Raw genomic sequence first — 27,150 nt, forward strand, 5'->3', positions numbered from 1 at the left:
ACTCCCTGATGAAGAACATTCAACCGCCGCACCTGTGCGAAGCTTTTCCCTTGTTACAGGCTCTGTACCGAGCCGAAGCGGAAAAGCACCAGAAGGAAAATTTTTGAGATGACGAACGCAACGGAGTCAAGCCGAAAGACAAGAGTACACACAGTCCAAGGAGGGCGCCGTGCCTTGGCCTTGCGGTCGCTGCGCTTGAATGCTTTGTTGAAGATCCGGCGGGGACTGATTCAGGCCGTTTCATACGGGATGGTGCAATGTGGTTGAATGAGTCGGCAGCTGCGTATTCTCGGTAATGCCCGAGTCGGCTCAGCGCATACAAGTTCTTTTTTGTGTGTGCTCGAGCTGCCACTCACCCACTAAACGTCGTCGCTCGCGTGGGAAAGATGGCGAACTTGAGACGATCATGTACGTGTCTTGCCCACCGTCAAGAGTCAGTCCAGTTGCTCGCCTTTTTAGACTCTTCGTTGTGCTGTCAAAAGATTGGTCCAAAATACGGTTCGGCTGGTTTGGGGGGTGTCAGAAACGGAGACCAACTAAGAGCGATGAACGGTTTAGTTTCCCCCATCTCCCTTCCCCCTCCGCCATTTCACCTGCGTACCTCGCAGATACTTGACGGACGCTGGCCGGAGTAGACGAGACCCCCAGGCGGTGAAATGGCGCCGAACCACACCGAGCACGCCCCCCTCCATTACGGTCTTTACGGGCTATCGTCCTCCTAGAGCCTTGCGCGAAATCCATCCCGCGGCGCGCTTGTACCATGGTAATGTTGGAGGAGCAGCGGTATTACCCCCCTTCCCTCGGCACAAGGCCCCCCTCCAGAACGCGGGGAATGCATCGATCGCCCGGCCACAGAAGACCCTGATGCACAGAGCCCACTGTAACCAGAGCACATACTCCCTCGAGCTATCCGTTCTCGGAATCGGGAAGTCGAGGACGGTGTGCTGCGTGTAGCTCGTGAACGTCCATCTCAGGTAAACATCAGCCACAAGAAGAAGCATGTGAACTTTCCAAGAACGCGAACGAGAGACTCATTCTCCTTTGTGTGTAACAGTCTGTTGGTCTGGAGGGGGAGAAACGATCGACGCGTCCTGGTCCGGCGACTGGCTTAAACAACGACGGGCCGGTGTTTGGCGGCCGAGGCCCCCTCCTCAACGTGGCCGAACCAACAGGCCCGCCAGCACCCGTCGCACCGGCATCTTCATCTTGGCTCCGGCAGGGGATGCGGCTGCTGCGGGTATGTGGTTAGGCAACGGGGATGGGAGAACGCGGGTGACTTTTCGGGATCGAGGAACAATGTCACGAGGATGGAGGAGGGGGCCCGTCGGTCCGTTTCTCGCAACGACGAGGCCAGGTGAGCGGGCAGCGCGGCCGTGCCTTTTGTCGCGATGTCCGCCTGGTGACCTATTCGGGCAGGAGGGGCAGCATCGGAAAGGTTGGGTGGTGGTGGGCGAACATGGACATCTGATTGTGACATTTTCCGCGGGATGGGGGAACATATGGTGAGGGGTGGTGGTGGTGGTTACATTCAACATCTGACGGAGTCAACTTGGCATGAAATAATAGGTGACTTTGATCGGGAGATGTTGTGATGTATCCAACTTTAACCCCCAACATAACGTGGCCAGCCTCTGCCAACAACAGCAACGTCGACGTGGAAAACGTGGGCAAAGGTTAGGTTGCGAAAAGTTGCGCCAGGATGGCAGCCGTGATGCGATTTATTTCGGGGGCGGCTTACACTTACATTACAGGCTCGTCTCGTACATTGTCGTACCACGGGCTTCGTCCCCCCCTGGGCTTCAATCCGGCCCAACGCGAAGACGAGGGATGTGAAGTCTAAATCCTTCTGCGAACAACAGGAGTCATCGCTAGCCGAGCGCCCAGGCGCCATCCGGCCCTGCTTCTGCATCGGACTCGCGATGGAGGGTGGGTTACACGCGAGTGACAGGAACCAGATGTACAAAATCAGATAGTGTGTAGATGGTTTCTGCAGAGAAGAAGTATGCGAGGGTTCAGCTAGCTAAAAGACTGAGCCCCGGCCGACCCGTACGGCACGGTAACGCCTCCAATGGAAGGCCTCCGTATTGCTTAAAGACTTCGATGTGGCATAGCATGGGCAAATAAAAGAGTCAGGGGCCTCACGAGCGCAGGATACGTTTCGCACCATCTGCAGTAGCGCCCGGTACGAGACGGGCAACAATGAAGATTTAGGTACGCGCCAACGGTTGAAAGGGCGCCATCCGTCTCGGACTCGGGGCACCAAGAGCCTGATACTTGACACCACGAGATGGTCCGACTCGAACTTCTTTGACCTAGGTGCAGAATGAGATGGCGGGATGGTGAGATGGCGAGATGCGCGCCGCCAGGCTATCAGGTATCAATTAGGGTAGATTCGTGCGACTGGTGGATATTGCCAGTGTTGCCCCCGGCCGCCCGAACAGGAATGCCATGTTTCTGGTTATCGCAATCGCGGGAGGAAAATAAGCTAGGCACGTACGGCGTGCGCTTTGATGATTTGATATTGAGATGAGGGGTGATGGCGCCGAGGCCAAAACGGAGCGGGGGGCAGGGCCAACTAGAGAAAGATGGAGAGACATGACAAGCTGTTGGTGGCTTTTTCAGCCGGCAAGACGCGCGCTGCCGCTGCCAGACAGAGACACCTGCGCGAGATGCGCGGGCGATCTATCGAGGGCGCGCGCGCCGCGTCGGAAACATGGGGGACGAGGAGGGTGCAGGTGAGATATTATTGGCGATGGGCTGGCTTGAAATTACATTGTCCACTTTGATGTCGTACAGCGGTGCGCGTCTTGCCCCGGATGGTGCGCAAAGATGCGAGATGACAATCGACGGTTATCGACAGATTTGTGTTCTGTTTTTGGCGTTTATGGATATCGGTCTCCGGGGGTGGAACCGGTTTGATATCGGGTCCGCGTCTCCAGCTGTATGTTATGGGTTATGGGCACACAGGAATAGCGCAGTTGGTCGTCATCCGAGGTGTTCTCCATGTCCAATTTTGCAATATTCAGGCCCAGGGCCGCCAATACGGATCGTATCCGCTGTCGTGTTGCTCGGTGCAGGGAATGACCCTTTCTTGCACTGCCCGCCAAGGATCAGGAGCAAGAAACGACACGGACGACGGGTGCTGCCCACAGGGCCAGGGGCAAGTGCCTGCCTAGAAAGCGGGAGCCAAGGCTGAGGGATAAGATGAGAAAGGGCCTGTGGCCACTGTGTGTCGTGTGCTCCGTGTTGGAGACGACCGCGCAAGTGCTTCATGTTGGAGGGGACGGGACTACGTAAGATGAAGGGGCAAGGTTTTCAGCAGTAACGTTGTGTGAGGTATCGTGTCGTGCCGTGATGGTGGTTACTGGTGAGGGATGGATGGGCTTGAATGTTTCTTCGCCGTGTCATGAGTGAGACGGCGATGTCGGTCATGTTCCGCCTAGAGAAGCAAGCAGTTTCCCGAGTCAGCGCGGTGTCAGGTACTGGAGGCTCAAGTGATGAGGGCGAGTGAGGGTTGGTGAAGGACAAGAGTAGCCAAGACTGCGGGTTTGGAATCCCAGTGGTTCTTTTGGATGATCGGCGGGCAAGCTACGGAATATACATGGACACCATTTGATATCAAGACTAAGAGACTCAACAGGTGAGGACGCGGTATCCGTCCGTATGGGCGACACCCAGCTGCAGGTGTGAGATTTGCGAGCAGGAAAAAGAAACGCGGCCTGCGATTGACTCTGATGGATGCCACTTGACTGGAGAATTGGCGCAAAAAAAATCATTCAGCGGGATCCATAATGGCGGGCGATGGACGGAGATAAAACACGTTCAATCATTGAATGACACCCGCCGCCTCGGTGACAAGCCGCGACAGTGACAGTGAAGTGACAGTGAGCGGCTTTCTCAGTGGAAGAGGTGAGACGGAGCGTGGGCCGTGCGCGGAGAGTCCCACCAGCGTCTCCATCTTTAACTGGGGACGCGTGGTGCAGCCCTGCAATTAGGGGACTGCTTGTCCGTTCATTGGACGGTAGTGCTTGGCAGACGTGCCGTTTCCGTATCGCATGCACCGTACCAAGTGCCGCTCCGTCCCGTTTCGCCCGTTCCGTATTCCGTCCAGTTGGCGAGCAGTCCAGCGAGTGTGCCTTTTCCACATCCATTTGTTGGCCACTGGCTCTTGGCCACTGGCTGTTGGCCACTGGCTGTTGGCCACTGGCTCTTGGCCATCCAACCAAACATCGCAGAAACACTTCAACGGAAGGCCTCCAGCCCGACAACCCGTCCGAGGCGCCGCCGCCGCCGCCGGCCCTCCTGAAGCCTCACAGCCTCTCGATCGCTCATTACCTAGGACCGCCAGGGCCGACGCGGATTGCAACGGGGCCAATGGAAACGGCTGAGCAACAAGCTCGGCTCGACAGCTCCCTCGCGAGGTTGATCGGCCAGGTCCCAGTGGTCCCTTCGGCCACTGCCTCTGCGCCGCCTCCTTAGCCCAGGGCCCTTGGCTGATGCTGGCTGATCTGACTTCTGGCTGGCGGCCCTGGACTCTGGAGGCTTGCTCTCTGTGTACGGATGCCCAGGTAAGGTTAAGGATAACGGGGCGGCCCCTCCAAGCTCGAACAAGCCTGGCACAGGCCGCGGGCAGTGACAAGACAAGCCTGAATCCCGCCTGAGCCCTGGGGGCTCCCCCTCCGAGCTATGCTGGAAACAGTGCCCAGGGCGAGGAAAACCTGGGGCAGTCCAGTCCAGTGCCGTCGGCCGAGGTGCGTCGAGGAGACAGCTGCCCGTCGCAGGAGACTGGAGTACATCCGACGGGACTTTACCCCCTGGTGCCCTGGCGGCGTTGCAGTGCGGCAGTGACACTGACAGCGGCGACAGTGACAGACGGTGACAGTGACTGAAGTGCTAGTACTCTATACCCCTCAATTACTCGTCGATGCACCAGCGTGCCCGCGTCATTACTCGCCGCCCGCCCTGCCTTGGCCTCTCGTTTCTGGTCAGTATCATCGCTGTAATCCTCGGCGTCCCTCCGTGGATACCTTATCTTACCTTATCTTGTACCTTTATCGTGTATCTGTACGGATATGCTGTTGCGCCGTTTACGCAACATCGTCGTCAAGGGCCATATTGAGCATTTCGCCTCCCCGTCATGTTGGTGTATTCGTTATCCTTAGTCGTCTTCAGTCTTGTACTGTCTGCGTGGCTGTTGATCCGTCATAGAACCGTTAGAAATGAAGAAAAACTCTCCCTACACATCTAAGCTGATGTTTATGCTTTGAGGCATCCCAACTGTGTGGTGCCTAGTGCAGGTTTGCCCCTCTGAAACGGAGCACGCAGCCAGCCGTCGCAAAAGCAAGAAACACCAGAAACATACAAAACCGGACATCGCGAAAAAAAAAAAAAAACATCAGCAAACACGGATAGACAATATGTGAATTCGTATTCTTCGGTTTCATCCAATGGCTGTTTATTATTGTTATTATTATTGAGACCGCGTTCCATGTGCTGGGTGTGCTCTGCTGTGTACGCCGATATATCGCTCTCGTCTTACACAGCCAGTGTCAATTATTGCTCCCCTGCATCTAGCCATCCCTATGCTGATACCACTCTGACAGATGGGATCTGAAATATCGCTCATTCAGCTGCCGGACAGCCAGCCGCCGAAAAGAATCGCGGCAGTAAATACCCCTCAACCGCTTCGGTGCCGGCCACGATCCAGGCCTCAGCCCCGGAGTCCAGACTGGCGGGCGAGCCTTACGGCAGGATCAATCCGCGTGGTCTGCAATCTGTAATTCAGTTAGGCTCGGCCGGTTCGCTTCGTCTTCCCGCTTCCTGTCGTCCACGTCGGCAGTCTGTTTTTCGATGGTCCTCCCATCCGGCAAGGCGGTTGGGCGAGCCACAGCCACATCATCGCGTCAGGCCTTGACCGAAGCCTTACGCCGGCGGAGGCCATCATCACGACGACTGAAGACGGGTGTACCGCTCAGGTACCTATCCCGTTCCGGAAACCCCCGCATCTGGAGGCCAGCCAGCCAGCCAGCCTGACAGATTGTCGATGACTCTTCTTTGGCTGAGGTGCGACAGGTCGACAGGCAGCATCAGCATCAGCATCAGCAGCAGCAGCACCGATATCGAGGCAATATCCGCCAATACGGGCAATTCTGCAGTGCCAGGTGCGCATCTCACGCACCGTAGTCAGCCTCTTGGACCCCTGTCTCCGCCATTCTGACAGGACCTCTCACGACGTGTTCTGACGGTGTTCTGAGACAGCTGAGAGCACAGCAGACCGTGGTCGGCAAGTGGTTGTAGTCATCCAGTCATCGAGATTGAGATATTGTCTGATAGTCAGCCTGCACAGTCCCTTTGCGTCGGGCTGGTATGTGTATATAGGTACGCAGTGTGTGATTCCGTGTGGTGTTTGCCTTGCGTTGAAGATGTTCTATTGGTGCAAAGTGGTAGCTGTCACCATTACGGCAGTCAGTAGAGATGCCGCTGTGGAAGCACCAAACGTAGTGCACGCCTCACTGCACTGCACTGCACTGGACTGGTTCCGTCTCCGTTTCCGTCGCCCCGTTTTGTGGCTCAAGACGGTTTGAGGTATCCGTAAGGTGGCCGAAAACTGGCGGGCTCCACCTTCACCATTTTGAATTTGCACAGACCGACACCCCCTTGCTCCTTCCCACCCTTAATCGTACCCCCTGTACCTCCTTCCCCCTGCTCCCCTGCCCCTTCCCCCCCTGCTGCTCCCCCCCTCCGTCCGTCCCCTCGCTCCTTCCCTCCTGGCGCACTTTCCACTTTCCCACCCGACACTCGCACACTCACACCTTCCCGCCACGCGAGTGAGGGAGGTACGGAGGTACTTGGGTACTTCCTCGGTCCTGCGCTTTCTGTGTGTGCGACCTTGAAAATAATACGGGGAAGGTGCAGGCCCTGAGCAGTGAGGCCTGAGGGAGGTCCTTTTCTGCCTTGTGCCTGCCGCCTGAGGGTGTCGCCTGCCTTGTCAAGTACCCTGCATCCACCGTCCACACCTTCCACAACCTGGGAAGGGAAATCCCACAATCCCTCTCTCCTGCCCGTCCATATTAACCCAGCCGCCGTCCGCTTCCGTTCCGTCACGACGGCCTCTTCCCGTTCTCTCGTCCACTTCTCTCCTCCAAAATCAGAGTGTCGACACCTTTCCACCACCCATCACCAACCTCGATAATAGTGCCGGCACTGCCCATTCTCGGCCTCCATCGTCGTCGCTCATACACATCTCCCGCTGCCTCTTCCGTGATCCACGATCCAGCCTTCTCTCCGCCTAGCGCTGTCTCGCCTCGCCCTGTCCATCGGCAACCGATCTTGAAGAAACGAGAACAAAGAAATCGCTTCTTCTCCTGTGCTTCTCCTGGACCCTTCGATATCCGAAGCCTTCTCTTCTTTGTCGCTTTCGTCTAGACCCCTCTCCCTCCCGCCGTCATCCCGAATTCCAGCGGTCCAGACTTCCCTGCCAGTCCAGACAGCCAGCCCACACACCCTGATTCTATTCTCAAGGGTCCCTGCTATAGACGCTTAAATAACTCGCGCCGCCATCATCCCGGTTGTTCCCAAACACTTCAATCAACCAACTCATATACGCGAAATCAACGCATTACGCGCTGCTCTCTGCACCAACCTGTACACAAACAAGCATAAAGGGGCCGCCATTCCATCCCATCTTACATACCTACCCGCCCGCTTCGATTCCACCCAGAGCCGCACAACATACACACAACTCCACTCTCAAAATGTCACCGGCACAAGATCAGTACTACTACGTTATTCCCAACGTCAGCACCATGGACCCCAACGCTAGGGAAGTCGACCTCGCCTCCCAGAGCTGGATCCAAGCCACCATCATCGAGGACGATGACCTCATGTTCGGCGGCAAGTCGCTGAGCACTTGGTACGAGGAGGAGAGAAGACGCTTGAGCAACACCTCGTCAGACGAGGAGGAGCACCGCGGTCGCCAGAGGGTACGTCATGAGCAGCCTCAGTCTCAGTCTCAACCGAAGCAGCACGTGGCTAACATTCCCAAGGTCCGCAAGCACCACTCCTCTCACAAGCACCACCACCATCACCACCAGTCGGCCCAGCACACCGGCTCCTCCGACAAGAAGCACTGAGCGCACCTTCCCCGATTACCATCTCCTTCGGTATAGACAGCCTCAACCACGATACCCCTCGCGAGCGCTCGAATTACTCAACATACCCTTTTCACGTCGACATTTCACCACACCTGCACCATTCCGCAAACCGTGGATCGACTTCTCTTCCCTTAACCAATACCCGTCTTCACCTGTGTGGCATTGGGTACACCGGCGTTTGTTTTTTGTCAGCGTTGCATCTCTCGGTCGGATTCACTAGAACGGCTATGTCATAAAGAGGAACATGGACCAGCATGGGGACCACCGGCGCCAATCCGAGGAATATGCATCATACCTCCGGCAGCACCTTTCGTTTAATTGTTATTGCATCCATCGCAACGGCTTGCGATAGCGTTCATGATTCTCGCATCTAGAGGGTTTATGGGTCATCACATCACTAGCACCAACATCACCAGCACAGGCATCTTCTCCCGGCTATTACGTCGAGTGAGTTTGGCTTGTTTTGCATCGAGTGGCATTCGCCATATCGAACAACTCGGGGTTGAAATTTAGCAGTGGAGGTTTTTCGCACGACTCGTTCCGATTCTGGAACAGCGTGGCTACAGGTTAGCAGGATGAGATTGTTGCGAGGCAACGCATGTATCAGTGGAGCTCAGCGTCTGTTTCGAGTAGCGGTGAGAATCGCGCTCTCCACAGGCGACATGGGCCTCCGAGATTGAATACAAAGAAGTTAAAGTAACTCTTGAGCACCTTATCGTTGACGTGATTATGCAAACTTGGATAAAATTTGGGTCTCTGTTTTTTGATATTGGACCGCGATGCAGGGCCAACACAACTCGCAGCAGGACAGCACAGCACAGCACACACCGCCGCCCAAAGACATGTCTTGAAGCGCATCGCAAATCTTCAAGTCAAATCAAGACACATCAAGACAATCTAACAGACCGACATTCCCTCCCACGCATCTACCCGTCTACTAATTCGCTAGTCCGGCCCTGCCCAACAGTTGAGTCACCCACGCCCCTTCTGCCGAGCAGAAATCCAACAGATCGGGCTCCGTTGAAGGTTACCATCGATCCTGACATTCCACGCTGTCTGATTGGAAACCAAACTCTCGTTAGGGCTGCAGCTGTCTGGCCGGCTGGCTCGCTTTCTGTGACTGCACCACGCCTTTCCCGCTTTCTCCCTGATTCCTGCTGCAACTACCACCTACCACGGTTGCCGACGGGTCTGGAGAAGAGGAGAGGGAAGGGAAGGGAAGCGTTGCATGCGCTTGCCGCTGCTGCTGCTGCCAACTGCATGCATGCGTTAGCGCGTTCGCCCGACCGGCGGGTTCTGCCGGGACGTGGAGGTGGAGCTGGCTTGGAGTCGTTGCCGGGTCCTCCCTACGAATGGAGCCCTTTGTCCGGCATCGGATGGTGCACACTCGACGGCGGCCTGGACGGTGGTGGGTGGATGATGCCGATGCAATGCCGAGATTGACGGTTTTGAATGCGGATAAGGTGGGCGGCGGTTGCCGAGTGGTTTTGGATCGTGATCGTGATTGTGAGAAAAGGTGGTGTACGAGATGGCGAGAGGAGGAAGGGTGGTTCACTGGTCTGACTACTGTTGTGCGCTACCGTTTCGGCCGTAGATGTCCGGTATTCAGACTTGGGTTCGAGAGTGCAGACGTACTGGGAACACATGAGAGCCTCGAATTGAATCCAACCGTGCTACCTGAAGATGGAATTGATGAATAAATGAATGAACAATATCGCAATTTACGACTCGTGGGGTTTCAATAAAGGGTTGACGAGGTGTGCTGGTATTCTGCGTGGACGTGAATCCTTCGTATACTCGGGCAACAATTATTGACGAAAAGCAAGCATATAAGCAATATGCTCATCTATTCCGGAGCTAGAGGCAGTCAGTCGCTGTGCTGGCCAAACCAACAGCCCGCCTGACGCCTCACTTCTTTCCCCAAATCGGTAATCGGGTGTATCGTACATTTGACAGATGCACAGCCCGCTCTGCTTTTTCCATTAGAGGCAGTTGAGAAGATGCCATTGCTAGGCACGTCGTCATTTCTTCAGGCGGAGCTGACGGGATTCTTATGATGTCCGGCGGCGTTTCCAGGAAGAATGAGCCTGTAAACAAGGCATGTTGTCGACGCAAATGAATGGTACCTCAGGCTCGTGGTGCATCTTTGATGGGTATAAAGTCTCGGGTCCTGGGTAGCTTCGACAGCAAGTTTAGATATCGATTTTCGAAAACAGAATACCGCAGAACCTCAGACTGGAACTACCAATCAATACACCACTTGCCTTTGTCCCGCGATGAAGATTCAAAGTTTTTCAACAGCGCTTCTGCTGCTGCATGGAGCTCGCGCGGATGCAGCATCCAGCGGCCAGAAGGAAATCGAATGGAGTGACTGTGCCGAGCTCAACAGCACCGAACCCATCCAGTGCGCAAACTTGACGATGCCTCTCGACTACACCTCGCCCAACTCAAGTAAGACACTGGATTTACAACTTCTCCGCATTCCTGCCACTCGGCAGCCCTCAAAGGGTAGCATCTTGTTCAACTTTGGCGGTCCTGGTGTAGCTGGACGACCTACCATGGCTGGACTTGGAGGGGCTCTCAGGAAGTAAGTAACTTTGGAGACACTTTGATGAAAACGCTGCTGCTAATCCCACGTTGCTAGTGCTACCAGCGAGTATCATGACCTCGTCACGTTTGACCCACGGTAAGCTTTGCTTGACAGAACGGCTGACATTGGCATATCTTACTAACTTTCCACTAGTGGAACTGGAAACACGATCCCATTCAGCTGTTTCGAGGACCAAGATGAGTTAAACGCCTACATCCTCCGCAACCCTAAAGCATGGGCCCTCATGACTTCCCCGAACTTCTCGTCCAACTCCTCAGACGTGACTCCAGGTAGGCTCTGGGCCTCCACGAAGCTCCTTGTCGACAAGTGCTATGAGAAGAACCAGGAGATTGGCGGCCTGTATGGCACTGCGTTTGTGGCCAGGGACATGATGCAGATTGTGGATGCTCTGGGTGAAGATGGCCTGTTGAGATATTGGGGTATGGTTTCAATCCCGCTGAGCATCACATCAATTGCTAAAATACACGTCATAGGTTACTCTTACGGGACTATCTTAGGCCAGACGGCGGCTGCCATGTTCCCCGACAGAATTGACAGGATGGTCCTAGACGGAAATCTTAACGGTCATGAATACTACAACGCTTGGTATGTATCTTTCGCCTCTCTCAGAAAGTACCCCGTTCACTCACGCAAGCAGGGACGACGAGCAATGGGCGAGTGCCGACGAAGCCTTCAGCGCCGTCTTCCAATCATGCGTCGCAAGTCCGTCCACTTGCCCCTTAGCCCACCGAAATCAGACCGCCCAAGAGCTCGAAGATGCAACTTATGCCCTCATGAACAACCTCAACTCCCGCCCCATTCCTTTCAACGGCACTTGGATCGACTACAATGTCGTCAAGGCGGGCATCATGTCTGCTTTGTATAACCCGGCCTATTGGCCCCTTCTCACACGGGGTCTGGACGCACTGATGTCCGGAAACTACACTCTCTTCACAGAGATGTCTGCTAAGTTATCGTCGTCATATGACAACATCGGCACAAGTTCCGATGCGCAGCTACAAATCAGATGTGGCGATAAGATTGCACGGGTAGACACGCTTGACGAGTTTCTTCCCATAATGGACAGACAGGTACGCAGCAGCAAGATCTTTGGCGATATCCAGATCATCTTGGAGATGATTTGCGCTCAGTGGAGGCTGAACGCGAAGGAGCGATATGCTGGGGATTTTGCCGTGAAGACGAGGCACCCGCTAATGTTCATCGGGAACACGGCTGACGCGTTTGCGCCACTTGTTTCGGCCAAGAACATGAGCGATGCCTTTGAAGGGAGCAGGGTGTTGCATGTTGATGGATATGGGGTAAGTTCTTCCTGGGCGAGTTGTGAGGCAGGTACTGACAGTTTCGGTAGCACGGCTCTTTTGGGGTATCGAGGTGTGCGGCGCTGGCTACGGCCGATTACTACGTGAATGGGACGTTGCCCAAGGAGGATGCGTTTTGTGAGCTGGATGTCCCCATCTTGTAGAAGGCGGCTGTCTGTAAGGACTGTGTCGAACGATGATTTTTGTTACTACTTTATCTTGTCAGAATTCCTCTCAACTCTCTTTCATTGACTTTTACTGCTACATACAACGTATTACATGATCCATCTGAACAGCCTTCGGCCCATGTGTCTGTGTCCTACTCCTCTCTATATTCCTTTAAGTCTTGGTTCACGACTTACCAGGCTTAGACTGCGGCAACAGAAGCATTGATAAACAGCTTCTCCCGCTTCATGAAAAGGCTGAGCAGCGCAACAAGTGCTCCGGCAGTCATAACCAATATGTAGGTCTTGCTGATAGAGTCGACAATGGCGTCGATAACCCTCCCCTTAACACCATCGTCAAGCCTTTGCACAAAGCCCCCGGCGACCCCAGAGATAGCCGCCTCAATTTCTGACGCAGACATCTCAGGAAGGATCTTCTGAACTTTCGTCTCGGCCAAGTTCAAAAACAGAGAGTTGGCAATGGCAAGCGCGGTGGTATTGCCGAGATATTGGGCCAGTGTCACGAAGCCAATAACAGCCGCAACGTTCTTTGGGTCAACGACGGCTTGCGCCACGGAGAATGACGCTTGAATGAAGATGCATATGCCGAACCCGATGAGGACGGTGTACCCGTATATGGCGCTCTGGCTGCTGCTACGGTCGACCGTATACATCAAAGCACCCCCGACGACGCTAATCAAACTACCAACGATATACCACGGCATATAGTAGCCGAACTTGGCCATCAAAAGGCCGTTCACAAAGATCGCGACAACCAAGACGATGATCAGGGGTAGCAGTCTGATTCCTGCATCGAGCGCGCCGTCGTCTCGAGTGAATTGGAAGAATAGCGGAACGAAAAAGATCGGGATGAAGGCCCCAGCCGCGGAAGCACTGGTTGACGCGAAGAGCATGAGAACGGTTCGAGAGCCGAGAAGTTGGATCGGTATCAGGCGACGGGCTAAGGTGGTGAAAACAGCCCATCTCTGCTGGACACCCAACAGAGAGACCAGCACAGCAGCGACGACGAATAGGGCTATGATCTGGCCTGAATTCCACGGGTAGGTGAGGCCGCCAAAGTTGATAGCCATGACGAAGCTCACCAGACTCCCAATCAGCAATACCATGCCTGCATAGTCTAGCTGTGACGCACGTTCTCCAAGTGACACACCCGGACGAGGGTCGACGCTGGGAAGGAGGAAGATGTATGCCGGAGCGCAAACAGCCCCTATGAACAGATTGATGTAGAACGCCCATCTCCAGCCGACTGCCGACTGCTCAAAGGCACCCCCAACCACAGGACCTAGGACGGTACCTAAGCCCCACGTTATACCGGTGCCAGAAACGTAAAGTGGTCTTTCTGCCATTGTCGTAGTAGCGGCGATAAGGTTCAGAACACCAACATACAGCCCTGCTCCGCCGATGCCGCAGATGACTCTTCCGATGATCATGGCGTTCATGTTAGGTGCTGCACCGCAGATAGCTGACCCAACTTCGAACAAGATGACGTTCAGGAGATACATCCACTTCGAGTTGAACTGGCTATAGACCTGTCCCCATACCATGTTGGTCGCAGTCCCAGCCATGAGGAAGCCCACGTTGATCCATGCTAGGTCATTCAAGGAGTCAAATTCGGTGACTATGGTGGCTTGGATGACGGCGACGATGGTGCCGTCGAGGGAGTAGAGGAAGATGGAAGATAGGATGGCAATCGAGGTCACTGCCCATTTCCATCCGGTTATATCTCGAGGTAGAGTCTCGGGTTCTGAGTGCTCTTGCTTTTCGGCGGTTGAGGTCTGAGTTTCGTCAGGAGGCGGAGTAGTTTCGGAGCTTGTGTAGTCTGCCATGGTAAACTAGATGGCGGACGATATTGAGGAGCAAGAATTAAATAAAAAAACCAGTTTCGGCATCAATGTCGAATCTTGAAGATACTGTTGTGGATCTCTGTCGTACGGAGTAGTGGTAGTAGGGTTCAGAGGGATAGAAATAGTGGTCTTGAGAACCGGTCAGCTCTAAGATGAGATTGATAAGCGATGAGATTTGACTCCGAAAATCCAGCTCGAATTTTCCGAACCTCGAAGCGTTTTGTTGAGTTTCCCGGGGTGCATATACCATGGTCTGCGCTGCTCAGCGTTGCGAGCATACACGCAAGGCAGATCTTTCCGCACTAGGAAACAAAATTCCGAAAGATCACGAACCCCTTTCAGCAAGGAATATCCCGTCCAAAGAAATCCTCGCGTCACAGCCCTGAACTCCTTCGCTGAACGTAGGATTTTACTCGCTCAAGTATGGTTTCAAAATGACTGATAGTCTCGTCCAGGTAGACTATGTTCGCTCTTGCCTGCCTGCAAGGCTCAGGCAGGGTATCCATCATGCAGTGGCTCTTGGCACCAATTGCAGTCAATACCGTGCTAGCCCTCTGCACCAGATCCATCACAACCATTCGTCTCAAGCTGGCGTCGTTGAACGAGATTTGGTATCCTCCGAAGCTGAGTTCAACATCACCGTCCAGATCCTTGGTGGCGACGCAATCAAAACAGGGGTGCGTCTCCTGAAGTACAGTCATCATGAGAAGAAGATCAGTACAGGTGACTTGGCACTCTTTGCAGTCAAAAGTCTCTTGACAGGAATTAATGACCTCTCTTGTGACTTTCAGGACCAGGTCTGGTCGCTTCTGTTGTATTTCGGCTGCGATCTTTGCTGGAAACGAAAGTAAGTCCAGCCGATGCGAACACGCCGCTGGAGGGCTATGATCGCCCGATGCCATGGAAGAAAATTCGCTCTGAAGCCCAGGAGGCAGATCACAGTTATCCAGTAGAGGTAACTCAGTCACATTCTGCGGAAGATTTTGCAGGGAACCGCCTGCCAAAAGTTGCGTGGAAGGAAATTCAGGAAGGCTGGCGTCAAAAGTCTGGTTTCGAAGAAGTTCAGAGTCAGTTTACTAATCACTCGGTATCGAGTGTTCACTCACATGGCTGCTGAAATCCATGCCGTCCCAGTTCAAGTTCTGTATGAGATTGCCCTTCCCATTGGCGCAGTCTGTCAGTGTAGTTACCGGCTGACAAATCATACTTCTCGTTGATGTTTGCGAATCAAGAGCTCCATTGAGTTCTTCCGGTGTGTTTGGAATTGAAATCTGCGATGTCGGTGTGTGTCGAAGGCCCCTTCTGTCTGTCGACGGCTGATTGCTGTCCTTCCCATAAGGGGACTTCATAAGCGCTGGCTGCAGCTGGCTATCCCGAGAAGTGTACTTGCACGCTAAGCCACGGGTAACACATCTTTCACAGTCTTGACTTCCACTGCATTTGACTTTGGCTGAACGACAAGCCTCGCATGCTGTTGGTGGCCGACGGACAAGGCGTCGGGCAGGTACTCCGCCCTGGGGCCCTACTGTCGAGCTCCGCCAGTCCAATATGAATGTGTCGGGAATTTCCCGATGCCGAGGGGTACGCTCTGTTCGATTCGGTGCCATGTTACAAGTTGTTGGAAGGCTTAATACTGCCTGTCGTTTTGGTCTTGTGGTATGACTACGTTGACGGTAACTGGTATTTCCGGTTCGGACAAAGCCATGTCACCACTCCTTAAATAAGCAAGGATTGAACTCCATCACGTGCTCCAACCTCTGAATTACTCAGCATTCTGGATTGAAGCCTCTCACTTTCGTGACCCTTTGTGAACATTGTGATGGAGATCTGTGGGCAATAACTACGTTACTGAGTCTTGCTAGTGGACTTCATAAGCATAAGTATGAGACGTATAAAGACAGTAATTCCGTCTCAATAGCAAAATTTAACCCAGTCCAGCTTCTCGAACATTTCCGAGTCAATCGACGGAGAGATTTTACACTGATGTATATGTGTCTTCTGCGTCTTTGTTTTCGTCGTTTCTTCGAATGTAAGGACAGAGAAATTCGAAATTGACACGTGCTGATGTTTTTGCTGACCCCTGATAGAACATGGTCTTGGACTTCGAAAGAGCCAAGCCTAACGAAGGTGTCTATTAGTTTCTTGTGACGTGGGATTTTCAGTTTAGTCGCAAGGAAAAGGAGGGAGAAATGCCACTCGAAAAAGACACCTAGATAGCTTGTGAGGCAACGGTTGTGGGTGCTTAGTTTACCAGCCTTCAGCGAGTAGTTAAGTTGGACTGGGGTCGCGGAGATGCGACGAGGTCCACCGATGGGAAAGCGACGGTATCAGGTCCGTCTCACTTTTCGTCTATTCTGAGGGAAACGTGCAAGCAGCTGACTGGCGGCAGGGAGTCGTCTGAAAGGAGAGTTGTCGTGGATGATGATTTTGGAGCATAGTTGCCACAAGCTTTGGCCTCGTTTGCAAAATATCTGGCCGTAGGTAGAGCAGGAAGCTGAAGAAGTCGTGCAAAGAATCGCTTTGAATAATATCAATGCTTCAAGCCGCTAAGCGTCGAACATTTCGATACAGAATTACATGGACAGTCAAGAGACGATGATAAAGTCGACAAGAAATGCGCGGTTTCAAATTGTCAAATACAGGCCTTACCTTGCTTTCGAGAAGACAGAGTTAATGCATCATTAGAACGTGCCGCATCCTTTTTGGTCTCTCAAACTCAACATCGAAAGATGAAAGCAATATTCAAAGTTTTGGGCAAGTTTTCTCTCATTTCCTCAATTCTACATTGTAGGGTAAATGCCAGAAAGCCACCCGATTTGACCCATATCCTCCACCCGGGAGACAGAGTCGTCTTCATAACAGCATGATTATTCATAAGTCATGGCGCCAGGCTCAGTCCTCCACTTTTCCCGAAATACTATTCGGCGAGGCTTCTTACTTCAATTAGCGACCAAGCCTAGTTGAATCCCAAAGCCTGGTTGAAAAGGGTCGCCGTTGAGGCATCCTTCGTGCCCGCAGAGGCAACCTGAGCCTTGGCAGCCTGGCACGCGTCCTTAGCGGCCTGGTTCGCTTCACAAACGTTGGTGAGCTGGTCGCAAATTCGGTTGGTAATGATGCCAGGGTTCAGCGCGTCCTGCTGGCCCTTCGCAACAAGAGGATCGGTGGGCAAGAAAGTGCCTTCGGTGGCCTTGCGTCCGGGACGGCCCGTTTGAAAGTCCATGGTGGGGGTGCATTTGCCAAAGTCAGCTCCGCCGGTAGCCTGGCGCTTGATAGTCGCGGCAGAAGCGCTGAGAGCGCTGAAGAAGACAACGAGTGCGATCTTGGTTTGCATCTTGACGTGAAAGAACGGACGACAGAATGTAAATAGGTCGGACGACGAAAGAGTGCGTTGTTTGAGACAGCGACAGGATAAAAAGACAGTGGGTATTAGAGTCAGAAACAAAGTTCACAGAACTTGGACGGAAATTGAGTTCAACTCAATAATGAAAGACTTTGGGATGAATTGAATCGTACATCATGCCGAGTGCAGCGACTCGACCGCCTTATGTACGCGAGCTGCGCGAGTCCGAAAGGATCGGTGAGCTCAGACTGCTCTGAGGCGCAAGGTCGATCATCGCAACCCTTCGGCACTTCGGGCGAAAGCGAGTTCAGACGGCAGTGTTTGAGGTTGGACCTTGAAGATTCAGGCGTGCGAAGCAAAAGGCGGCCGCTTAACGCAATGATTGGACCATAAGATCTGCGTTGGGTGGTGGAGATCGGGGCTTCCTTGCGGTAATCAGACGGCATGACATGAGATGAAGCATTTTGGGGGAAGCTGAGGCGCGGAATGACAGCGACTTCGAAACCGAGAAGGCGACTCCATTACCAAACCGAGTCGCTGAGAAAAATCGCAGACTTACTCGAGGCGTCTTCCAATTTTCTTAGAGTTGCCCAAATTGACCGATAAAGGCTCTTTCGGCCACTTGGCATGGCTGGTTTCTGCGATCACCGTTGTCGTCGCAAAATAATGTCACGGACTTTTACACCGTCGACCGAAAAGTCACCTTGCAGATCAGACCGACCAGTTTCGGAGTAACCAAGCTTCTGTCAAACTATGGCCTCTCAACTGACGACTACTGCTCCCGTGAAGCTGTGCTTGAGCGGGTTTCTTCGCATCGTACCCAGTGCCGAATGCCGGACCACAGCCCCGGATGATCGTCCGCTACGGGGCCGAAACCACCCAAGTTTGGGGTCGGCAAGCGAGGCCCAACACGCGGTTCTCCTAGACAGCACAATGAGCCGCAGAACAGAGTATGCATCGCCAATTATTTGACGGGAAAATAAACTGAAATTGACAGGGCGAACACTGCGACCACCATACTGCATGCACGCATGTTGCATACTGCTTCCGCTGGGTCGAAGGAAGGTTTTGATACGGCCCTCTTTGCAACTTGAGTGCTTGGATTCAGGACCCGTACCGGAAGCCCCATCGCCATGCCGTCGCAACGGATGGCGGAGTAAGAAGTATTTTCAGCTTCCGCCAGACACATGTAACGTCTCAAGCCCTTCCCAATTGTTCCATCAACACCTTGTGAGGAAGTTTGTGAACCGTTCGAGTCAATTCAAAGCGCTCAATTGAGAAATAATCGGCCCAAGACATCAGCCGCTCATTGACGGACCTGTTTCGTTCGCAATCCGCTGTCTTGTGACCCAGCCCCTTTTCATGAGGATTGTATTCGGTTATGACCTGACTTGGCCTGACTCTCAACGTCACCATCACCGGCGACTGTCTCTCGGGGATCCATAATTGCTGGATTGCCAGAGAGGCTGCCCAAAACCATGAGAAACCCAAATGAATCATCACACAAACTTCTCACCTAATATCGTTTATTAGTCTCGAATTTCGCCTCTGAGTCTCTTGAACTTACGGATGTACCCTTCCGACGCTGGCTTGCAGACGAATAATCAAATACGGGTGCTCCTTGGTGGAACGTGGTGATTTGTTCCGCCAATAATCAACTAATCATCTCACTTCTCTCTAGTTGATTGAAACATATTGAAGTAGAGTCTCGTATACCTTAGCCGATAGTTTCCGTTTTGCAACTCTTCTGCTTGCAAAAAGTCTTGCCAAGTCTATCTCGACTGTTTGCGTGCCTCAAATTAACGAACCCAATCAATTGACGCGCGGGTGACTAATGATGACCAGCCCGCATCCTTTGGGGCGGGCTGTTAAGGGGTAGGGAGCGTGCGAGGCGCTGCGGTTGTGAATCTCTGTCGCGTTTGCCCCATGCACTTTGAATCGCGGCTGCAGCTGATCTCGTGTGCCTCCACACGACGCAATTGGCTCATTCCGCTGCGATGGGGGTCTTGAAAAGGAGCATGCTCCAGACCATTTGAGGTTTTGATTAAGGTGCAGCAAGTGTAACCGAGGTGGAGTGCGCTGTAAAAGTCCGACGGGCAGACTAACGCGAAGCGGGAGCCATAGACAATATATTGCTATGATTTCGGAAAGTGGTGGTCAGGGTTATGCTTAATTGAAAGCCCAGATTAAGAAGATTAACATATCCGCGGTTTCCGTGGGCAGCAGTCTGAACTTAGAAGTCAATGGTTATTATTCCGAGGCTCAGACCACCGCCTCCCACCGGTGACCATAAGACAAGTTGATAACGGTCGCAGGACTCTCAGCAGTGCATGACTCTTGCGCTGCTCGTTTGACGACGTCAGTGATGTCCAGACCGCTAGGACCGCTTCAGCAGGAGATGAAATTCCACACCGGCAGCCGCAGCCGGCGCGGCGTCAAAACATGGAAAATCTGACAGGTGTCACTCTTCCAAAGGCTGAATATCCGCGTCTCATCCGAGTCCTCCGGCGGGCGGCCGTTCTGCCAGCCCTACAGACGCAAATCGAAAGACTTTGACCAACCAGCGGGAATTCAAAGGCACGCTCCGACGACAAATCGAGACGCAGCGCACCAAATAGGCAGACGCTGGCAATGATCCTGTGGTAGCGAGCCAGCGCCGCCATGACCACGGACTACTCCCGGCTTGCCGTGGCGAATCGCCCAACGGTGATATGGACGGACCCGATGCCAAGAGTCTGGAAGCCCTCGATTTCGTCCAAATTGAGGCGTGGAGCTGCCAAGTCAACCTCCCATGACCGGATTATGTAACGTCATGAGATACCATTCAGTAGTTATCCCCGTTGGTCCTGCAGTGTGCTGGCCAGTCAGGGATTCAAGAAATTACCAGGTTTCTGGGTGGCAGTCCCGCAATTTAATCGCCGTGTTTCACCATCGCTCGCTTTCACCTGCTTTGAAACAACTTCTCTCCTAGGTTGTCTTTTCGTCCCTTCTCTCTGCCCATCTCACGTCTGGCCTGGAGGCCGAGTGCTCCGTGAGTTGATGTCGGATGATCGACCCGAAAGCATACAACCTTCTTTTCCTTCCGTGTTTCTTAAGATCGCACCTCTAAGAGTTCATGTTTGGATGGATTCAAATGATGAAATATCAATGCAACGTGAACTTCACCATCCCCATAAACAATGCCGCACCAATGGACGGCAGATGGATGAGCCTCCTTTGGCCCCCTTCACGCTGCATAGGCGCCCTTCCCCGGATTTTCCAAGCCTTCTTGTTCGACGCCAGAACCTGCTTGTCACGCAAAAATTGTCCGCTCAGCCTTGGCGTCATTTATGTCCGGCCACAACGTTCAGGATAGGAAGGCATCCCATCACGCCCCTCTCTGCGCCGTAGGATCTCTTCCCCAACTCGGGCAGCCAACGCCACCCTTACAGCGGTCCTTAATCTACCATCCTCCCATCAGTCTCCGCAGGCTTATTCTCCCGCCAATGATTTGTGCCGTGACACGAACAATTCTTGCTGCATATGGAGGTTTGGGGAAACAGCAGGCGGCATAAGCAGCAAAGCAGCAACGTTGAAGTCTTGGCCAATACTGCCAATACGGCAGATACCCAGGCTAGTGTGATGTGCTCGGTTAGCTCGTGGAGCGGATGGCTCCTTTTGCGTCCAGATGAATACGATGAACGAGAATGACAAGAAAAGGGTTGGCGTCTGTATATATCTCTCCCAAGTCGCACCCCGTCTAGACCTTCCATTCCATATTCTCTCAATTCAACTTCGTTCGGTCTCTAGCACCAACCCCGTTGTACTGTCATTCGTTCCTGAACATCTTCACTTCTTTTCTGTAAATCTTTTTGTTGTTCACCACTTTCACCATGCGTTTCACTACCACCTCCGCCGCCGCGGCTGTCCTGCTTGCGGCTTCCGCCCAGGCTAAGGGCGTCACCAGCGAGACCTCCGACCTTGACGGTTCCGTGTGGCAGGCCATCACTCCCGTTAACGCTCGCAACCCCCTCGAGATGGCCCGCAACCGCCCTACCAAGCGACAGTCCGGCTGGAGCCCCCCCTCTGATATCGCCTCGCCCCTGAAGGAGGTCTGGGACCACTGCAAGAGCACCTACTCCAACTTCTTCGGCTTCAAGAACTACGGATGGGACCAGGTCATGGCCACCAAGGGCACCATCAACGTCTGTGTCCGTTGGGAGTCCACTGCCTCCGTCACTGAGGCCCAGCGCAAGTCCGTCGCCTCTGCCCTGAACACCGCTCACCAGGGCTGGTACAAGTGGCTCTACGGCTACGATAACTTCCCTTACTCCGACATCAAGGTCAACGTTGTCGGCTGGGCTGTCAAGGACAAGAGCCTGCTCCAGGGTTCCACTGATGGCATCGAGGTCTACACCGACACTGATGCCGATGGCATTCCCCAGTGCGCCGAGTCTTGCGGCCGCTTCTTCAACCAGGACGGCGACTACAGCAAGTGCGCTGCCGGTGCTGACCGTCACTACGACCAGTCTCTTTGGCTCACCGACGGCATGTCTGGTGGTGCTGGTGGTGACTGGGGTCAGCGTATCGGCCGTGAGTACTTCATGGGTGCTCTTACTGGCAACGCCCACATTCTTATGCACGAGGTTGGCCACACCTACGGCCTGGATGACTTCTACGACTGGACCCCCACTGGTGTCACCAGCTTCATCATGAACGCCGGCTCCGCTGCCGAGATCACCGACTTCGACGGCTGGATGCTTCGCAACTGGTGGTACGAGCTCTCCCGTGAGCGTGGCTGGCAATCCGGCACCACCTCCGGCTCCGGCAACGGCTCCGGCACCACTGCCGCCCCCGTCGCTTCCGCCACCCCCACCAAGAAGGCCATTGTCGTCGAGTCTGCTGCTGCCCAGCCTACTGAGGCTGCCAGCTCCGACTCCTCCGCTGCTGCTGCCGGTCCCTGGGGCCAGTGCGGTGGCTCTGGCTGGACTGGTCCTACCGCTTGCGGCAGCGGATTCAAGTGCACCAAGAACAGCGAGTGGTACTCCCAGTGCACCATTGCTTAAACGCCTGAACAATAGAAATACCCAAATTCGGGCACGAGCATCGACTCGGAAGAGGCAGTCTGCTGTACATATCGACGCCTCTCTCTGACCATTGCTTTGTTGCCTAGACATCTCGCCTTTAGCGAGGACAACTTCCTGTCTATAACATTTGACCCAAGCGGTTCTTCTTTCTTCCGTAAATAATACCATTACTCTTTGAAGAGTTCAAAAAATCGTGTTTCGAGTAAGCGTAACTTCGTCTGCATATGTGTTGAGCGACTGGGTTGTCCACGGGCAAGGAAAACCCCTTTGCATGTTGCCATCCATGTATAGCTGTGTCCGGGACAAGTCTTCGACGGATGGAGAGTGACGGGAGACCAAGAAAGGTACATGTATTGATGCTTGGAATTATCTGCCACGCCTGAGTTCAAAGCTGTTCAGTGTCAACTGCCGATTCGTTAACGAGGAGAGGATGTACGGAGAACAGGTTCGCGGAATGGCCGCCATTTATATGCCATCTTTGAGGCACCTTGATGGACATGGCTCCTCACGTGAGATGTGATTCCCTGCAAGACGATGAGACGGCAATTACGGGCTGCAAATCAACTCAGGAGGTCTGCAGCAGACAAAGAAGTACTCGCCCAGAGGCGATATGCATTTTCATGCGTCAGCATGTCAGATGTACTCGCTTGAATAGGGGAGGGAGACCAGAAAAGATTTCAGATGCCAGTTAGCCAGTCAGTAGTGGCGCACTACTTCTGCAAATACTGAGATTTCAAAAGTGATGTCATGTCCGTTTTGTGACATTTTGACTTCAGAAGTCAAATGATAGAGGGGGAAGAAGCCAGGGGGAAGAAGCCAGGTGCTTTCGGAGAAAGCAGTGCTGTCGGCTTGTTGTCGTTGAGCACAGTGCACATGCACCAAAAGTAAACATATGCTTTACGAAGAGGAGCAGGTAGACCGCTGGTAGCGGCATACACTGTTTATTGTGTCTTCAACGTCAAGAAACGAGAGCCTCAGTTCAGAGCCTCATGCTATGCGGAACACTTGTAGGAAGCAAGATGCACTAAACTTCCGCTGAAAGTGCATAAGCTAAGCTGGGTTGAGTTAGGACATGCAGCAAGATTTTCATCAATGATCTCGAACCCAATCATGTTGCAAGCTGTCTGCCTCAGGGGACAGCCGTCGAAAGGTCTAGGATTTCGGCGACCGTCGAAATCCGATATTGGGAATTTAGGAATGCTGCGATTCCCAGATTCCTAACGCTGTTCTTGGACCGGACGGCCGACCCCAATCTCGCGTCAGCCAGCGCCGCGGGGGAACCAACCAACCGCTGCAAATCGCTGGCTCGAAAACCCTGACAGAATCAATAGAGGAACTGAAAAACGGCGCATATTAGGCTGTTTGCAATTCTCATTACGCACTGGAAACTACCAAACCGAGGTTTGGCCTTTGAGCTTGAACTTTCAGCCATGCCTCTGCGGCCGGCGCCGACGTCCGCAGGACACCGGCGGTAGTGTTTCTGTTGGTTAAAATTTTCACCACTGTTCTCTTCCCGCTGAAGAGGGTGCCACCGGCGGTCAGGGCGCCAATGAGCGCTGCTGAAGCCACCACGCCATGCTAAGGATCCCGGCGTGACTCACGGACGACCGCCGGAGATGTTGGCCGGCGGGGCAAGCAAGGGCGTGGAAGACGAACTTATGTCCAGGGGCACAAAAGGCCGTTGGACTTCTTAAAGAAGCCCGCCTACCGATCGCGCAAGACAGCCTCGAATCACGTCTTGGATCGTCACACCACGATTTCCCTCTCGGTATAAGACCCTCGGAGGGCCCTTTCGGGGGTCCTTTACCAGCATGTTTTCAGAGACTCGGAAGTGAGAAGTAGGTATATTGGTCAGCTCGCTGACAAAAGCCGGGTATTATTATCTACCACTGTGTGGTTCTTTCTCTCATTTCTGACGCAACAGCGCCTCATCAACATCGTACACATCTTGCATCTTTTTCTTTAACTCATTTTTTCACTCATTGACGACGGCCGGCAACGATGCCGCGCCTCACACCACCGGCCCATTCCGGCTCGCAGTCTAGACCAGATTGGTCGTCTGGTGGGTGATCACAAGACCGGCGACGGCAGCGGACGTCAAGGTCGACATGACACCGGAGATCAGGGCAGAGATGGCCATGGCACTGACATCACCACCACGGCTGGGGGCAAGCTGGCCCAGGATACCGATCTGGATACCCAGGGAGCCAATGTTACCGAAACCGCAGAGGGCGTAGGTGGCAATGAGCTGAGAGCGGGGAGAGAGGTCGTTGTAGGGGGCCTCCTTCATCGCGGAGAAAGCAACGTACTCGTTCTATGAAAAGAGAGATCAGTACCTGATAAGGTGAAGACGTCAGTCTTGGAGATTTCACTTACAGCGACGACCTTCATGGCGATCAGGCGGGCGACCTTGAGAAGGTCACCGTTGCGAGGAACACCCAAGAGGAAGGCAATGGGGTAGAAGATGTAGCCGGTGATGAGGTTGAGGGTCAGAGGAGGCTCGTTGATGTTGATGTAACGTCCCCACCAGCTCAGCAGACCGTCGACGAGGCCAATGAAGGCCAGAATGCACAGAATCGAGGCAACGATTGTACCGGCGATCTTGATACCGAGCCAGGCACCGTTGGCAAAGGCGTGGATGGCGTTCTTGGCCTCGTGCTCGTCGTCATCGGGGATCACGACCTTTCCGGCGGTCAAGGTCTCCTCGTTCTCGGGGTAGCGAAGCTTGGAGATGGCGATGGAGGCGGGGATGGACATAACACAGGACGAAACCATGGCCTGGGCGTTGAGACCCAGGTTGATGTAAGCGACGAGGGTGGAACCAGAGATGGTAGCGAAACCGCAAGTCATGATCTGGTGAATCTCGGCCTTGGTCATGTGGGGGACGAAAGGACGGACCAACATGGCAGACTCGCCCTGGCCGATGAAGGGAGTGGCAGCAGCGACGACGGCCTCGGCACCGGACACGTGCAGAGCCCAGAAGACGAAGGTAGCGAACTTGCCGATGAACCACTGCAGGAAGCCAATGTAGTAAAGGACCTGGACAATGGCGACGAAGAAGATAATGGGGGGAATGACACCGCTGATGAACCAGTGGAGGTCAATGACGCTGTCGGCAGTCAGGAAAGCAGTTCCCTGGTTGGCGAAGCCGAGCAAGTCGCCGGCACGGTCCGCGATGAACTTGAAGATGTCGTAGCCAACGCCGGTGCGGAGCACGAAGAGCGCAATGATGTACTGCGACAGCATGCCGCCAATAACCGGGCGCCAGTTGACGCGCTTACGGTTGGCGGAGGTGGCCCAGAAGCAGAACAGGATGACGATCAGACCGAAGATGGAAACGGCACGGTTCTCGCGCGTGTTATCGGCAGACTCCTCGGAGACGAAAGAGCCGACAAGAATGACGGCAATGGTCGTAGCAGCGCCGGCAAGAGTGCGGAACTTCTCGGGGATGACGCTGTGGACGAGGCCGGCCGAATGTTGCCAGACGAACTTGATGGGGCGCGAGACGTAGGAGCTGGGGACGTAGAAGAAGACCAGACGGAGCATGATACCGAGCCAGACGAGGAAAGGCACAACCCAGTTCTTGTCGTTGCGGTGCAGGACGAGCGAGGCGATCCACCAGCCGGTGAACAGGCAGAAGATGAACAGGTGGGCAATCCACTTGTGCTTCTTGTAGAAAGTGCGAACTCTGGAAGGCTTCTGAGCACCCTCCTGCTCGGAGGGCGTCATGACACCACCCTTCTCGCCATCGTAGTCGGGCGGGCCGCTCAGCTTGTCCGGGTTGCCCTTCTCGATGTCGTGCGGCTCACTGTGGTCGTGAAGATGGCTCTGGTGGGGAACGGTCGAATCGCCGGTGCGGGTGTAGACGACGTTGTCGGCGTGGCCCTTGGCATCAACGCGGTCGGAGTGGTGAAGGTGGTGATGCTGGTGCTGGTTGGAGATTTCCAGCGCCGGGTCCGAGTTGCGACGGGTCGGAGTGACGGCCGGGCTGTTGCTGTCGGAGGCGGTCTTGTTGACCTCGGTGACCTGGGAAGCCATGGCTGCGGAATAGGGTTTCGGGTCGCACCGGTGGCTATGACAAGAGACAGGACGGAGGGGGAGGGACTTGACAGCAAGCGTTTGCGCTTGGCTTGGCCTACTCGGGAAAAATCAAGAGAAATTTTTCAACGAGTATTATCGGTAGTGGCAGAGGGTGGTGGACCACGGGCTAGCACAGTTGAGGGCTTGCCTGGGTATTGTTGAAAAGAAACGACCACCGATCAGACGGCTCTGCTGCTCATGAAGAGGCGGAGGGGGGCACTGGAGAGCTTGCTGCACGAAACAGACGAGAACCACGAGACAGGACCCTGGATTGACGCGTCCTGAGGGGAAGCCCTTTTTAAAAATTCCCAGTGCGATGATCAAGAAATCCGAGAGTAGTGCCGAGGCTAGGCTAGGACGCAACGATCCTCAACTTACTACGGAGTGCTACGGTAGCTTATCAGCAACCCGGGAGCCAGGCCCAGGCCGGGCAGGCATTTGGGAGTGTGGGATGGGGATGGACGAGCAAGGATCCATTGGAGTTTGCCGCCATTTGATCGAGCTGCGCGCGCAGCGGCAGGTGTTCAGGACGATGCAGGCTGCTCACTCGTCGGTCGCTTGCCCGCCTGGGTG

At 54.1% G+C, this 27,150-nt stretch overlaps 6 protein-coding genes across 6 annotated transcripts; 3 read left to right on the top strand and 3 right to left on the bottom strand.

The window, feature by feature from the left end:
• Positions 1-7,754: 7,754 nt before the first annotated feature.
• On the top strand, positions 7,755-8,132 carry GCG54_00014646 (uncharacterized protein; the record flags this gene model as incomplete). Its single annotated transcript, XM_045414469.1, has 1 exon — positions 7,755-8,132. The coding sequence occupies one exon, from the start codon at positions 7,755-7,757 to the stop codon at positions 8,130-8,132; it is 378 nt and encodes a 125-aa protein (XP_045256910.1).
• Positions 8,133-10,429: 2,297 nt separating this feature from the next.
• Positions 10,430-12,226, top strand: GCG54_00014647 (uncharacterized protein; the record flags this gene model as incomplete). Its single annotated transcript, XM_045414470.1, has 6 exons — positions 10,430-10,740; positions 10,798-10,839; positions 10,897-11,183; positions 11,238-11,349; positions 11,402-12,062; positions 12,113-12,226. The coding sequence occupies 6 exons, from the start codon at positions 10,430-10,432 to the stop codon at positions 12,224-12,226; spliced, it is 1,527 nt and encodes a 508-aa protein (XP_045256911.1).
• A 203-nt stretch (positions 12,227-12,429) lies between these two features.
• On the bottom strand, positions 12,430-14,073 carry GCG54_00014648 (Efflux pump DEP3; the record flags this gene model as incomplete). Its single annotated transcript, XM_045414471.1, has 1 exon — positions 12,430-14,073. One exon carries the CDS (start codon positions 14,071-14,073, stop codon positions 12,430-12,432), a length of 1,644 nt encoding a protein of 547 aa, XP_045256912.1.
• A 2,974-nt stretch (positions 14,074-17,047) lies between these two features.
• On the bottom strand, positions 17,048-17,422 carry GCG54_00014649 (uncharacterized protein; the record flags this gene model as incomplete). Its single annotated transcript, XM_045414472.1, has 1 exon — positions 17,048-17,422. The coding sequence occupies one exon, from the start codon at positions 17,420-17,422 to the stop codon at positions 17,048-17,050; it is 375 nt and encodes a 124-aa protein (XP_045256913.1).
• Positions 17,423-21,303: 3,881 nt separating this feature from the next.
• Positions 21,304-22,476, top strand: GCG54_00014650 (putative acetylxylan esterase A; the record flags this gene model as incomplete). Its single annotated transcript, XM_045414473.1, has 1 exon — positions 21,304-22,476. The coding sequence occupies one exon, from the start codon at positions 21,304-21,306 to the stop codon at positions 22,474-22,476; it is 1,173 nt and encodes a 390-aa protein (XP_045256914.1).
• Positions 22,477-24,538: 2,062 nt separating this feature from the next.
• On the bottom strand, positions 24,539-26,535 carry GCG54_00014651 (Solute carrier family 28 member 3; the record flags this gene model as incomplete). The annotated part of the gene is made up of 2 exons (XM_045414474.1): positions 24,539-24,811; positions 24,874-26,535. 2 exons carry the CDS (start codon positions 26,533-26,535, stop codon positions 24,539-24,541), a joined length of 1,935 nt encoding a protein of 644 aa, XP_045256915.1.
• Between the last annotated feature and the right edge of the window lie 615 nt (positions 26,536-27,150).

Source organism: Colletotrichum gloeosporioides, assembly GCF_011800055.1.
Source record: "Colletotrichum gloeosporioides strain Lc1 chromosome Unknown consensus_109, whole genome shotgun sequence".
Classification (NCBI taxonomy): Eukaryota; Fungi; Ascomycota; class Sordariomycetes; order Glomerellales; family Glomerellaceae; genus Colletotrichum; species Colletotrichum gloeosporioides.